The sequence below is a fragment of the Atractosteus spatula genome, chromosome 5 (genome assembly GCF_055471065.1).
Source record: "Atractosteus spatula isolate fAtrSpa1 chromosome 5, fAtrSpa1.hap1, whole genome shotgun sequence".
NCBI lineage: Eukaryota > Metazoa > Chordata > Actinopteri > Semionotiformes > Lepisosteidae > Atractosteus > Atractosteus spatula.
This window is the reverse complement of record NC_142710.1, coordinates 29,893,867-29,910,218: the sequence shown is the minus strand read 5'-3', so window position 1 is coordinate 29,910,218 and position 16,352 is coordinate 29,893,867. Positions and strand designations below refer to the sequence as shown.

General features: G+C 35.6%; 1 protein-coding gene across 1 annotated transcript in view; it reads left to right on the top strand.

Annotated features, from left to right (window-relative positions):
* Positions 1-15,452, top strand: part of LOC148834914 (collagen alpha-1(XXV) chain-like) — a 57,881-nt gene extending 42,429 nt beyond the window's left edge. Inside the window, exons 3-5 of the mRNA XM_088915782.1 lie at positions 10,414-10,458; positions 13,725-13,732; positions 15,360-15,452. Of these exons, the coding sequence (XP_088771908.1) occupies positions 10,414-10,458; positions 13,725-13,732; positions 15,360-15,452 (146 nt within the window). The remainder of the gene's footprint in view (positions 1-10,413; positions 10,459-13,724; positions 13,733-15,359) is intronic.
* The last annotated feature ends 900 nt before the right edge of the window (positions 15,453-16,352 follow it).

Genomic DNA, 16,352 nt, shown 5'->3' with positions numbered 1-16,352 from the left:
AAAAAATGTAAACATGAAGCTGCTGTTTGGAATATGAATATTCCAAGTTGATAGAAGATATCTTTTTAACACTATTTAACATTACAATTCTTTGCCTTGCTGCTTTGCCATTTCAGTGGGAGAAGTAATGCTTACAAATCTATGAACAGGTACAGATCATTTGACTTTCTTTGTGTTTTGCCTTTTTTATCTGGAGTGAAAATCAACTTTAATTCTCTTCCAGTACTTTGTTATGCAGATATTTTTACACAATCTTTTTAAGACTTTAGTTTTTCTTATTACTTCAGATTATTCTTATTTACTGCATTTATACTTCCTATAAATAGGTCTTATCGGGCATCCTGGAGAAGAAAGTCAAACACCCACATGCAATTTTTCCTTCTGTGGAATTTCACAATTGCAAAAGCAATTAACCAGCATTTCCAGATTTTTATTGGTTTAAAAATGACAATCATTTGTCTCTATTTGTCTAAAGGCTTGAATATTCATCATCAGTTGGAAGCTATGTAAAACTGATGGTTAATTAATTTTTGTCAGATATTAAATTTAGTGTTGTAGAGTAGGCTTATATTTAATTCAAATATAATGTATGTATATTTTTTACATTTAATGTAAGGATGGGACGTTTTAAGTTCTGTTCAGTTCTAAATTGTTCAAGATTTATGAAGAAGTTACTATTCAAGAAGTCAGTTTCCTTGTAGCACTTCCCCCAGCTGTAGTGTGCTCGTGGAGGTCATAGGAACAATATGGCTCCTGCCAGCCTTTCTCTGCTGGTGTCCCAGAAATGTACTTTTGGGCCAAGAGTTGAATTTAGCCAGCAGCAATGATATATTGCTTGACTGGGCCTTGCAGAAGATATTTCAATACTTAATTGGCTAAAGTGAGCAGCACTACACATGGACAGCTACAGGCAGTGCCGTACTATGGCTTGTGAGGATGAAGGCAGAAAAGTAGTGACGACTAATTGGAAAAGATGGACGGAATGGAAGCCAGATTTTAACAGTGAAATATGAACTTTGTTAGGAAAACTGGGGCTGTTCTAAATTAAAGCTGTGGACCAAATTCAAAGCCAACATAATATGTTAGATATTTTTTTTAAAAAAACCAAGGCATGTGAACATCTTTTCTAGGAAAACATGTTTATACTGTATTTGCCAGTCAGTAAGGTTTACCTTTGCCGACTACATGCTCTTGGTTACTGTATGTTTATGTTAGACAAACTGTAGAGGTCACAGTTGGCAGCAGAGACAAATAGTTTCCCTTGGCAACCCCATCCAGCAAACAAGACACGTGAATCTCTTTTACAGAGCTACTTCCAGATAGAACAACTATTAACATACAGTAACCCTAATAAGTGAGTAAAATAAAATGATATGCAAATTTTGATCCAAAGACCCCTCACAGAAAAGCTGAACAGAACACCAGTAAGAAGCTAGAGTAAAAAGGACCCATCTAGTCTAAAATGTCCTATTCATTAAGGTGTTTATCCAGAGGTTCTTTAGCTCATTTCTGGATTCTCCTCAGAAATGTGCAGTATTTTAAAAACGTAAGAAAAGTTACAAACAAGGGGAGGCCATTCGGTCCATCTAATCAGTTTGTTTTTTATTCGCTAAGTGATCTCACCCTGCCATTTCTTGAAGGAGGCCAGGGAATTGGCTTCAAGAGCATGGCTGGTTAGCTTGTTCTGTAGCCCCACAGTGCTTTGTAATGAAGTGCTGCCTCATCCTAGTTTCCCCTAGTGTCCTCCGGCTCCTGCTTCATTCTTTATTCCACTGGGTTAACTGTTTTTTTTAATCTTTTGAATAAGGTTCCTTGGTCTCTTCACTATTCAAGTTTAAAAATTTCAGTGGTAGGTCATTTCCAAAATGCATTTAGTTGTTCTTCACTGGAATGATTCAACAACAACAGCAATCTAGTCTATAACATGGTGACTAAAATTGTGCACAACATTCTAAACGATGTGGTTATCGTAACATAAAATCCTTTGATTTATGTTCTATATTTGACTATGTGTTTGACAATATATCCTAACATGTTGCCTTTTTGTTTTCCCCACAATATTTAGATGTAGCTCATGTCAACATAAATACCCGTCTTTTACATAAGCCTCTACTAGCTCAGTGGCTAATCTGACAAGGGTTTGCCAAGCCTTTTTGTTTTTCAATTGAATTTACTGCTTTTATAGTGTTTGCTAATCCTCCTATTTAGGTGTCACCAGCAAATGTATCATTTACTACCTACAGTATACCAGGATCTAGATCACTGATACAAGTGAAAACAACACTCTATATATATATATACAGTCTGGCAGGTTTTATAAACTCTTTCAAACTCCTAGTGAGTAAAAATTCAAATTAAAAACTAAGTTATTGAACAGTTAACAAAGTCAAAGCTCAGGGGGACAGACCAGAAGGCACAGTGAGACTCGAGGACTAAAAATGGCCAGTGTTTTATTCATTTACTTCACATTCACACTTTATAATCCATATAAGGGCAGACACTCCATGATTTTTTGGGTTGCTTTAATGAGGAAAAAGCATTTTAAATAAGTATCATGACCATGTTGTTTGAATACTAAATGAAACTTTTTTCCTTTGTGTTAATTTTGAACTTGATTTATCAATTGCACCCCCTCCCTTCTCTCCCTCCCCTGAATGCCATGGAAAAGATTAAGTCCCCTTATGCACCCAAACTCCAAGATATCCACACATTATCAGACTTCTTACTGGTAATGGTTTCCTATCCCAGAAGCATAGTGCACAAGGCAGGACCACACCCTGGATGAGACACGGGTTCATCACAGGTTGCATGCATACACACTCACACCCACTTTCCAAGACTTGGAAATCACATTCTTTTTTCAAGGCCTGTCTTAGCTGATATCGTAAATATTACGAGAAAAAACCTGTACATTATGCTAAAAAGATATGCAAAAAAGTCTGAATTAAAATAGCAGGGAAATGTAAATGATATGGTTTCATGACAGTTTGCGTTTGCATGACAATAAGCATGGATGTTATTCTTATGGTGCACATGAACATACAGTAGCATTGGTTAGTTTGACAAATATTTGTTTTGAAACCATTATTTCAGGACGGTAAACATTCTAAAAATGTCTATGACTCTATGAGAAGACTTTCAATCCCAAGCCAAGACTACTGTGGTTTAATAGCTATAGCAGTTGTCATTTTATCAGGTGTTAATATGATTGCGCTCTTTGAACACATTGACCTTCAGGTGTACTGAGAACTCTAGAGTTTGCTCTAGTGAGTTTTTGTTTTGTACTACATCAGGAAATTACTGCTTTCTTCTTCCCTTTTTCTTCGTATTTTAGACTGCATGTGTATGTGCATATTTTGAAGTGCATCTAGTATTTCAATCACAAATTGCCCAAGTTAAAACAATCTACCAAGGATTTTAGTTGTAATAGCACAGAAATAGCCAAGAAAAGAATTAGAATTCTATTGTACTTATATTAACATCATAACAATATCGACTATTGTACATCAGTAATGTTTAAGTAATTATTTGATAAAATAGTATCAACTTTTTGTGAATTAGAAATACTCTATTTCAGGTTATTTAAAGATAGATGAGGTTACAGGTAGGTTTGCTAATAATTCATTATATTTTGGGCCTGAATCCTGACAAATATGTAATTGTGACTCAGACCCACTGGAACTGTGCTGTTGTTCCTACTGTTTCAGTTATATTATTTTAAACAACCTTCACAAAAATAAGTATGGCTTATATATATATATCTGCCCCAACTAATTCATTCAGCGAATTTAAGTAAGAAGCCTTTATTCAGTACAGACTGGAGTAGTTTGAATTTTTAATGTATGCTTTCCTTCAGAGAGCAATTTGTGAGAATAATAGCAAAGTCAAGTTAATAGTGGCTTTTCTGGCACAGAGACAATGTGGTCTTTGTCATGATCTCTTGTAAAAAGCAGAAGGTAATTATTTAATCTCTTGTTAAGTACATTTTTGGTCTAGAGGCAGGTAGAGAAGATATTCAAATCTTTGCTTAGCATTCCATTTTCCGTTATGACAGGGGGATTCTGATTTTGCAGCAACACAGGAATCTATTGTATGTTCTAGACCATGGTTAGATGAGAAAGGAGGGACTATTTTGTTTCCTATTGTGTGGGATCCTATTTATTTTTTTCAATGGGATTGGCAGCCATTGCAATATACTAAAGCAAACCCCCTTACATTCCAATGTCCCCTGACAGCTACAGCTTCTCAGATCTTTTTTTCAACATTTTTCAACCATATTGTGGGGGGGGTTGTGATTTTCCTGATTTTTATGATTTTTATTGATTTTCTTTGATTAAGTGTCCCTTCTAATGTATATGTATCAGTACTGAGCTAGCTGTGATGGTATTTAAAAAAAATCTTTTAGTTTACATGTTAGCTAAACTGAGAACAAATTCTCATTTACAACGACAAACTATAGATCCGTTTATACAGCATGTCCTCTATAGGGCAGTATAGACTAAATGTGAGTGAAATAAATTGCACCTAAGTACAATAGGTTCTGCCTTACCCTTGCCAGTACTTCATACTGCTGCCTTACGTAGTCATGTATGATTACAAAACACAAAATGTGTGAGTGAAATAAGAGCACTCGTGCTCTGGAATATATTCTGTACAGTTACAATTTTAAAGAGGACCCTTAAATATTTTTTTAGAGAAACACAATAGTCAAAATTACTTTCAACTGTCCATTGTATTGTTTAATGTGCACTGATCATTTTGAAGAAATATTGTAGAAACATTTGTCCATATGTACATACTGTGCAATAAAAAAACAAGATCCTGTCCTTAATCTTGGCCATGCTAAGTACAATTTATTGAAACAGATTCAGGAAGTACTGAGCCTTGAGGTCCAAGTAGCAGAATATGACAACTACTCTGGAATTGTCAAGTTTTCAGGTGAAATGAGTTACATATTTGATCATTTCACCTGCTCTCCAAAAACACAAAAATAAATATTTATATAATTACTTGCACCTCAGGTTTCTTGTATTTCCTTATGTCACTTGCACACATTAACGGTCCTGGAACTCCAAAACATGCACATCTGCTTCATCTAGTGCAAAGGAGGTCCATGTTTATATTCCCTACGAGATCATAGAACTATTTCAGACTCTGTAGTGAAACAAGAACATTGGGTCACATTTGGAAACTGAGAGGGAGTTCATATGGGAGAATAGGAAACACTTATTTACACAATGTTTAAGTATCTGGAACAAACTTTCCAGCCAGGTAGTTAAGTCTCAGACTCTGAGCTCTTTCAAAAAAAAAATGCTGGATAAAAATTTGGTAGATTTTGCTTCGCTAAAACTGAAAACAAGTTAGACTGGCCAAATTGCCTCCTCTTGTTGGGAATGTCTCTAGTTTTAAATCTTGCTTCTTGAGTAGTGTCAAGCTAGTCAGACATCAGACGTTGCTGTTCGTAATGAATATAATTGTTCCTGGCCTAATGCATGGGGCATTCTTAAGAGAACTTAAGGTCTTAAGTATTTTTTACTGCATTTTGCATACATGAACAGCAAACATCAGCAAGTAGAGTCAGAAGACAATTGTTTCCTCTAGACAAATAACTTTAAAAAATCAGTGTGGTACGGCAGGGTTGTTACCAAGATCTTGTCATGGTGCTCATGCTTTTCCAGGAAGCTACACTTACAGTACATTGCTCCTATGAGTGGGTGTATAAATAACAAGGGAGGAAACCAAAGAGGAGTGTCCATACAGTGAGTATCAAGCAGTGAGTTCCACTTGTACTATGAAGGTTTACACTTGTACTATGTATTTGTAAGGGGGTGCTACATTATACAGTATGCAAAGCTATAGGTGGCTTCAGCTGGGATATTTATGCTAACTTCCTTAAGAACAGACTAGGTGTCTTTGTAAACATGCAGTAAATCCTTTAAGCTTGAATTTAAAATATGCTGTTCACCTGCCGTTATTATTATTATTCCTCCCTTATTCCACAGAAACCTAAAACTAAGTAACTGAACCATCTATTCTATAGGGAACTTTAAACGTGCATATGTATGAAAAAGAGGCTATAATATTTATTCAATCAAATATTCATTGGTTCAAGAAAATTGTAGCTTGATATTTGGAGTTAGGATTTAATTGAAGGGGGTACTGAGTGACAGGACATTTATATGCAAGCAGAGGGTAATTTCACCCTGAAAGGTAAAAAGAAAGAAGAAAAACAGTGTTTTGGCAGTGGACTCTTCTTCAGGTGTGACACATGCCTCTTCAGTCTTCTTCACAAGCTGACGGTGCTGCCTTTTTTTATCTCAAGAGACCTAGATATTGGGATTTCTAATTTTAATGGGGTATTTTTAACTGTGATTAAGCTACAATATAGAGTACTCAAAAATTAACTTGTTTCTGAATATCATCATTCTCAAAAGAGAACTTAATACTGCATTTAAATGTAGTCATACTTTCAAAAAATAAAAATGGTATCTTTTCAGAAATATATTAAATGTTGTCTGCAGTGTGAGGCTTTTAAATGAAGATCCATTGCAAGTGCTATTTTAATTTTATTGTCAAAAGTTGAACTCCACACGGAGAAAGAAAATATCAAAGATTGTAAGTCAGAGATCTATTGATTATATGGAAGACCATTAACAGAAACACATTTTATTGTTTTTCATTATTATCCCACTTTCCTATATATGACCAGGCTATTCCCCCTTTCACCACAACCCACTATACTGCTTGTGTAAATTTGCCATTCAATTAAACTCTTTCTAATGGGCCATTCAGGACCCATTAAACAATGGCTGAACTTGAGAATGGTGTGCTTGGACAGCTGCATTACAAATCAGCTTGAACTGGCTATCAATCTGAAAAGAAGATGTAAGAAAAATACATTTTACTGCAAGTGTGCTTTATTCTTATGGCAACATAAGAAAAGTCTGTTTTGTATTGTGCTACAGGCAATTAAAATCTCTGTCTCTCTTATACTGTTTTTTGGATGTTATCCATCATTTTAAGAATCAGAAAAGGGCATGAAAAAATCAGAGATAATTTATACAGCAAATAGCTCTAATAAATATAGAAAAGTAATAAAATTAGATGCAAAACATATAACCAAATGCCCCAAAACATTAAGAAAAATGGAACTCTTGCAGTTTGTAGTACTTCTAGCTTTTCAGTGACTGTTTTTTGTTTAAATAGTTTTAGTGATAGAACCTTCTGTTTGATTAGGTTGAATCGAAATTTAACAAAGGATATGGGCAAAATGTGTGATGAACTGATGGCACGTCTAGACGTGTAATTTTTTTATAACGCTGGCAGGAGTTCAAAGGCTCTTTGTTAGAGTTTAGCAGTTCCCCACGGGTGTCTGAGGTGTGTGTGATGGGATATCAGATTTGTGAAGTAGTCTCTAATCTGCCATGCATTGGTAAAACACCACATTTGGAGGCTCAACCTATTCATATCAAGGGCTGATGAGTTTTTATCCAAATCTCAGAAGAAGGTTTAAGGAAGTCAGTTCCCAGAAGACATGACCCAGTGAGCCTGTATATTAAAAAAACATTAATTTAATTAGAAATATGATTAAATGTTTTGTTTAAATTGGACAGAATCTCCTGCAACATTCATGTCATTTTGGAAAAGATTTCATAGTACAGTATAACACCTTCCAACTTGCTTCATTACATAAATAACAATAACCTTCTATATCAGTCAATGAAAGAAAATAATTTAAACACATTCATTGTAATCATTGATTAACAAGGAATTATTACTATATAGTTAAATTTATATAGTAAATAATTGATACATTCACATAGCTTTGTTGCAGCTTGTTGCAATTTGTCTTTGAAATTTTTCAATGGCTTAAGCCATTGGCCAGTACTGCTAATGCTAAAGTCCTTTTGAGTACACAGAAGCAGTCAGAAGAACAGTTACAAATGAGAGGAAGCCATTTGGCCCTAGGCCATTTGGTTGGTAGTAGTGATCCAGTGTTTTCACCCTGCTGTTTCTTGAAACAAGGTTATTGGCTTCAACAATATGGCTTAGTTGCTTGTTCCTTGTATTCTGTCAATTCTTTGGGTAGAGAAGTGCCTTGATTAATTGCACATTCATGTAGTTTCCACTTGTAGCCTCTGGTTCATGTTTCACTGTTCATTCTGAAGAAATCTGCTGGGTTTGCTTGACAATGCTTTTGAAGAATAATTGTATCAGGTCTTCTCTTTTAAGACTGAAAGGGTTCTGTTCCTTGACCCCGTCAGTGTAGGAGATTTTCGTCAACCCTGGAATGTGTTTGGTTCTCTTGACTCCACAGCAGCAACCATTTTTTCCTTTAATGTGGTGATCATAATTGTCCACAATATTTTTCATTGAGGCCTTACTAGTGTGTTGTACAATTTTAAGCATCCATCCCTTGAGTTAAATTCTGTTTTAACTCACAGTATGTCACAGTATTTCGGATTGCTTTTCCTTTTACAGCAACAGTATCATGGATGCTACAAATTTTGGAAAAAAGGCATTTGTACAAAATGGTGACCTCAGTCATGCACTCTGAACTCAGTTGTCCAAGTCATTATAAACATACAGGAACAAGTAATAGGTTTATTCCATGCTGTAAAGAGAAGAAAGTAAACACAACGTTTTGGCCGTGGAGCCTTCTTCAGGTGTGAGCACCTATAGTTTCAGAACTATTCATTCTAGTTAAGTCCACTATTATTGTATCTTTAATTATTTTGATATGCATTTGTCCATGTTTATGTACATGGTGAGGAAGTCAGTTTTGTAATTTGGGTTTAAGAATGAATGCCACCCCCCCAAAAAAAAATACAGTTCAGTATAGTCAGGTAAAACTGCGCTCTATTTATGAAGCCTAAACTAGTGTAACCCAAAGCAGTGTATTTGGTTTTAGCCTTTGATCGGTGTAACAGAATTCTGGTACAGTGCTTACAGTACGGAAGTGTGAAAGCTGATGCATCTGTCCAGAGCACTACAGTGTTTACAGGAGGAACTGGAGCTGCGGGGAATGTGAGAGATTGAGGTTTATTTTCAGCTCAGGATTCTGCAAGTTATTCCTGGAAGGACGGTACATGCTAGGAGGTCAAACGCTACAGTCATATGGAATGTGGTCACTTCTGTTTAGAAATTATCTACCATTTACACCTTTCAGAACCAGATTAACTCATCAAATACATTCCGTTGTTTAAGGTTAGAAACCCCCTCGTTCCTTATATCTATGAAGTGACTATTATTTTTTTTACTGAATATCCAGTGGGTGATGCTTTACTGTGAAATGGCTTACCAAAATGTTGAAGCTCATCTATTAAGGTTGCTTAATCTTACGTTTGCCATTGGAGTGCCTTAGGAGCATGTTTAACTTTGATATTCTTCTGCATAACTTTGATAAGTACTAAATAAAATAGTCATGAAAAACCATTTAAAGACAGTTTGAAGTATGCAGTGTATAACATGTAGGTGTAGGTTTTCTGTCTGAGTAGCAGAGTTACTAGACACCCCGGTTAAACTCAGTGTAAAGCATGCCTGTGTGGGTTTAATTTATAGAGCTCTTAGCTGTCAATGTTTGCTTTGCATGAGCATGAAATCCCATTTACCTCTTTATGGCTGCATGCCAGTGAGAGGCAGTATAAATAAAACAGCATATTTTAGTAATGGGGGCAATATCCCTTTCTCACTTACTTCCAAGCTTTATTTTCAATACCATTGTACTAAAACTCAGATGTAATGCAAAATTTTAAATGTTAATCTAGCCCTGTGGTCCCAGCTGTAAAATGTTTAAGTCCAATATCATCAAAGTCCCAAAGCCATTAAAGAATACAGCAGTCTAAATATAATTTATTACCCCATGATAATTATGAGGATTGCAAATTCATAAGAAAATAACTTTAAATCCACTTCACCAAGAAACCCACGTTTGCATTGAATCTGTGCACATCTGTTCACACCTGCAAAATATTTTTCAAAATATCAATTTTCTCACATATACTGTACAGTAGCAAACATTAATGATCTTTTGCCTCCCATTTGCAATCATTGTTTTTCTTTAAAGACAGCCACTTTCCTACAAAAAGTCAGCTATGAACAAAGTGCCAAAAAAACAACTGCATTCACCTTTTTTTAGAAATATGGTAATAATAAGAAAAGACAGATCCAAAGATTGAGGCAAACTGTTTTTAATTTTTGCCAAATGAATACATTTTAGGAACCCTCATAATAAACTAAAGTAAAATAAAATGCCAGGAGTTGCTATATTTGCATCTTTAAAAGACAGAATTCTATTTAAACAAAATTCTAGTGAAAATATTTTAAAAACAGGCTTGCGAGGAAGAGGGGATATTGCTTCTTTAAACGTTTGTAGTCTGACCCTTGACTAACTGCTGGTTATTTTCAAACCAGGCCCTCCAGGAGCAAGGGGAAAAAGAGGTCGCAATGGTGATCCAGGTATGTCTCCCTGCTTTTAAATACACACTGCCTACATGTTTAGGGACAGAGGTGCCAGGGTGACTTCTCTGATCAGTGAAATTGCGTGCAGTGTTCTGCCTCCCAGTGTTATTAATGATAACTGTCTTCAAAGAGAAATAATAGAAATATCTTTTGCCAGTAAAGTGCTTTACTCACATAAGCTTGTTAATGTGGTGACAAACATGGATTGATAATAAGCTCAAATATGGTTTCAAGACATTCAGGGGACCTACCTACCTACCTCGTCTGAACACCCACATACAGTATATTGTACGTGTCTGGGCTTTTCTGCAGTTTTTTTAGACTGAATTTAATAATGTAGCTGGCAGTATCTCGTCTGGACTTGACATATGCATTCAATTGTCTTTTCAACCAATAACATGGGGTTTAGAAACCAAAAAAAATAAAATTGCCTCCTTTTGTAATGTACATAGGCTTGCTGTTGAGTGTTGCATTAGATGGCTTGCTTTTTAAATGTGTTTTCTTCCCAATTTTTACTAAGAGAACATTGCGATGATAACAGCAATGAGCCTGACATTTTTTTGCTTTGTATACAGAGTGGAAAAAAGTAAAGCTCTGTTTTATTACTTCCATTGAGTGTTCGAAGAGTCTGTGCTAGGATTAAGTGTACTGCATTCAAGCCATTGGCTCCAGTGAAAATGCAGAAAATATATATTACAAGCTTTTCCCAGTCATCTGCATTCCTACTTATTGATTTAGACCTCTGACAGCAATTTGCTAGTGCAGTTTCTCTGCCAGTGTTTTCTTAAACTGTTATACACATACCATGTCCATAACTACTTCTGGTGCTGAAGACTTGGCTTGACCAAGTTTTGTTTTACAATTTTGTTCTGAATATTTATGTAACCTTCTGTATTGCTTTACCCCCCCCGTGTTTCCAGTGCATAACTGCAAATGAGCTTTAAAGGAGTAGTGCATCATCTGCACTCTTCTGTTTAATTTCTTACTGGAATACAGTATACTGCAGGCATTTCTTTGGGACACTACTCTCATTTCTCCTTATTGGCCATGCCTGAAGAATGTTGCACAAATGAATGCAAAGAGAGGAGTTATCCACGCAGTGTGCACGTGTGTGGCATCGTAGTGCTGTAGGAGGCAGCAACAATGCATTTTCTGACACCATTAGCAGTTGTGAAAGTAAGCCTTGAGAGAGGTCATTCTAAAAGGTAGTTTTGTTGGAATACTGAGTTTGCCTACTAAAAAATATTATTATACAGTGCATACGTTGTAACCCTTGTATCAAGCAGTTAATTATGTCTGCTAGGAAATGCAGATGATATAAAGTACTCATTTGAATCAGTGTCTTAGGGTTGGTTACGAATTTCATATTTTCCGTGACATCTATTCCATTCAACTTTTGGTGTTGGACTGAGAAAGTTTCAAGTGTATAGTTAACTCGTGTGCTCAAAACTGCTGGTCTTACACAAAATCCACGACAAAGAAGGTCCTCACTGTCCACCTGCTGTGCTTTTAATCCGATATAGTCTGAAATTCTTACATATACCTCTATATTGTTCATGTATACATACAATCAAGTAATGAAATGTAGGTATTTCAGAATTCCCCATTTAAAGTAAATCAGTGAAGTAATGTTCCAAGCTCTGTATATAGTTTCTTTCTTTTCTTTATATTTTTCTCCTCTGTTCTAAAACTAAAGGAGGTCATACTCTTTATATCAAATGTAGTAGTCTGGAATTGTGTTTTTTTACTTGACCCCTGTTTCACAAAAAGGAAGTCTGGGAAAATAGTTGTGAAGTGCAGTCATTCATGCACACTCCATCGGCTTGATTGCGACTGGTTTGTGGTGTCTGTGGTAACGGCCGGCAGTGTTGTGTTACTGCTGTCAGTTCCCCAGTAATCCAGGACATTGCTGCCGCACTCCAAGACTTTGTTAGAGACACAGTTTCGAGACTGTGTTAGAAAAGAAAATGTCAAGATCTAGACAAGGGTGGGGTTGACTGTTTCGTATTAGTTTGATGAAAGACCCAGTTCACCTATTTCAGTCAGATATATTGAATGTTTTAAGGAGTTTTACTCATTTCATTTTAACAGTCAATACTTGCTTATATGACATGGTTTTCTGCATTTTCTAATATATCTACTGTTATTTGTGTTTGTACAATTGGTTTAAAATTGTCTGTCTTAATTTTCTTTCTTTAATTCTTTAAAGAATGTGCAGGTTCAAGCTAAACCAATTGTTTAATTTATCATTGAATGGTAGATGTTTTATCATCAAGATGAGGCTTGCTTGTCTAAAACAAATCTGTTTTTCTTCTAACTCATTATGTACTTTTCTTTCTCACTTAATTACATTAGACAAGTTTCTTCATTTTCTGCCTCTATCACTTTTACCACCAGTTAATTTAATGTGTAAAAATCACTAAATTATTGAACTTCTTACAGGGGTGTTTAGCCTCAGTATAGATCTGCTATATCAGAAAACCTGCTGAATGTGAAAAAATAAACAAACCCAATGAGTTTTCCCTTGAAATTTTTAAGCAAATTCCAAATGAATTAAATTCCATATGTTTTAATTTACATATTAAACTTGTATAAGCAAACATATGGCTGTGTTTACCGGGAACTTTAAAAGAGGAAGAGATTTTAAAAATACCCTTAAATTGGAAGTATTTAATTTCACAATTCAGCATTATAAAATACTTTTCTGAGATAAAATCAACTGTTAATGACAGTGTGTAGGAAATGTGTAATACTAACCACCTGAAAAAAAATTACAGTTTCAAACAAATCTGTAACTTTGTTCAGCTGTTCACATAGTCTGATCATTGACAGGAATAGGAACTAGTAGTCTGTCAATTTTCTGTATGTTTTTCTGTTTGCTGGAGAGAGAACCCCTGTGAAACAGCACTGAAATAAATTGTAAAACAATTGAAGAAATGCCAAATTTCAACTGATTTTTATATGAACATAATTAACAATATAATAAATTCTATATGGTAACAATTTGGTCAGGATCTGTGGGTATTGAATAACATAATAGTGTATTTAACATAAAAGACTGTATTAAGAACCTTTATTGAATTAGAGGTCATCGTGTGGTAAATCTAAAAAAAATGTAAGAAAAAAAACACTTTCAAATGGCTGTTTCCCTTGGTGAATTTTCCATTTTCTATTGTATAGAATTTGAAATTTAATGTATATATGATTTTTTTAAACTATAGCAAACATTAACAATCTCTTTATTTTCTCTTTGTCTTTTTCAGGTCCTCCTGTAAGTAGATGAGGCACTGTCTTGACCATGTTGTGGTAACGTAGCTGCAGTTTGTGTGCTTGTTTAAGCAACATTTGGAATGAAAAGAAAAGCCTGCATGAATACTGTACAACATTGCAGAATGAAATATCGTTCTAGTCCTCATAAAAACATTTAGTCATGATAAATTAGAATAACTTTTGATGACACAAATGTATTATAGCCCAGGAAACTCCCGAGTGGTTTACCTGCTACAGGCATTTGTCCTGAGAGACAAATTAGTTAGCTGAGAGTGACATTGGTGGTCACACGACTCTGACAGCGCACATAATGGAGGAAAGCATGCACAATCATTATCCCCGTAGCATTGATACGAAAATATTACTGGCAAATTATGTTGAGTAACAATTAGGCTGTATAAAACAAACAGTGTTGATTATTATGAGAAAGACTTCTAGCTCAATGATCTTGTGTTTATGCAGTAAGTTTGCGTTTACATGTTGAAAACCTATGATAATGGCACAAAACAGGTTTAACATTTACAGAATACTTTAGCTCTTGTTTAATTAAAATGCAAAACCCATCATTATAGTTTTTGCCCAAAGCTTCTTTTACTTGCCTTCAAGTTAAGAACCCTTGTTTTTCTCCCTAAGTAATATTTTAGCAATCACTTTGCCAACCAAATGGAGTCATTCATCTAAAACAGAGACACCCAGTCATAGCCTTGATGTTCTGTTTGTTGTTTAACTTCAGGTCTTTTTAACTTAATAAAATCTTTATTTACATATCCTGATCAAAACTGACATTCTTTCTATATCTTTGGCCAATAATAACAAAGATATTTACAAAGACTTGGATTGACTGGAGCTTGCAGATATTATTTCTAGTTGTGCTATGTTGCCAGTGCTACCTGTAAGTGCTCAAATTGCACTGCAGATTATTTATATTTGGTGTTTGAAAATTATATTTTAGGTACAACTAAATAAGGGAACAAATTGACATCATTTGATCATACATGGAGTCAATAGTGTATGATTGCATTGTGATTCACATAAAGTCCAGTGAAGAAATAGAGATTTAGACTCATAACATTTTTATGCACATAAGAGTACTGACATAAAGGCAACTTCTTACTTCATCTCTATGAAAGAGAAAGAGAAGTCATCACAGAATTGTCAATTTTTGTGATGTTCAAAAGATTAACCGGGAGCGTGTGTAGGATTTCATTTGACTGACATATATCTGTCTTTGTGTCATAGAACATGTCATGCAAAAGCTAAGGATAATATTAACAAGTTATCAGCTAAAAAAAATGAAAAAATGATTTGAATAGAATTTAACTTCCATTGTAATCTTTGAGTCACTCTATGTGCCAGGCTTCCATTATGGAATGGAAAGTGTCTGGGGTACGAAATGGGACCTTTCGAAATCTATATTTTTTTCTGTTGGTTTGGATAATGCCCAGAAATCCGAGTGATCCATTGCCTTTGGATAACCTGTCTAACCTTAATCCTCATGGACTGAAGAATGCATTGAACACCTTCTGAGTACTAAAATTAGGACCAGATGCAACAGCTGCAGCTCCAAGTAAAAGGGGTGAAGGTCACCATCTCCGATTGTGCTGTGACTGTGATTAATTATCCCACAGGAGCTTGGGGCACAGACCAGTGGACGGGTTTTAAGAAGTACTTCTGAGCTGGCTCCAGCATACAGCATGTTAGACTTCACACACAGCTCCTGAGATATATTATTTGATCAAATTCAGATACAACATAATGTTGCTAAAATATCTCAAGTGGGTCTTCAGCTGCCCACTTTCCTCTGGCTGCACTTGCTGTTTGACTCGAGTTTGACTTTTGCTGAGCACACTCAACACAAACACGTCTCCTCTCCTTTCTGATTCTCTTAGCTCAGATCATACCGACTCCCTCTCCGCTGTCTTAATCCTTCTTGATCTTCTCTCTACATTTGTCACTGTGGGTCACACTGTTCTCCTGTCAGCATTTGCCGAGCTGTGAAGTTCTAGTTCTGCTGATACCTGGTTCTCCAGCTACCTATCTGATTAGTCACAGTTGCCTCAGTTCTACTGGTGAGGCTTAATCTTTTCCACATTTTATTTCTTCCCCACTTTTTTGGGTTCCTTGCTGTTCTCACTCTACCTCCAATCCACCGCCTTTTCGTATTTATGTTCAAATTTCCCTTTTATTCCCACACTAACACTCATATCTCTCTGAGTATCCCTGCTTATTTCATGGTTATCCTCTCTTTCATGCATTCTCATCACCTCAGAATGAAACTCCCAAAATCTGACTTCCTTATTTCCCCGTTTCCTTTTGCCCTTTTGGTGGAATTGCCCTCTGTTCCCCCTTTCTGAAATATCCTACACAGAGTTCATACAAGTTCTTCATACTTGTTCCTCAGAGGAACATACTACTCACTGATATCAGACCCACTCAGTCAATGGGCACATTACAGCACCTGCCGAAGACTCAAGACCACACTTGTGATCTCTGAGATCTTGACAAAATCCTTCAATAACTCTTACACTTGATTGCTATAATGTACTTAATTCCCAACTCTGGTAATGTAAAGTACTGTAATTTTCTAATTGTTCACTGTAAGCATGGATAACATACCAACA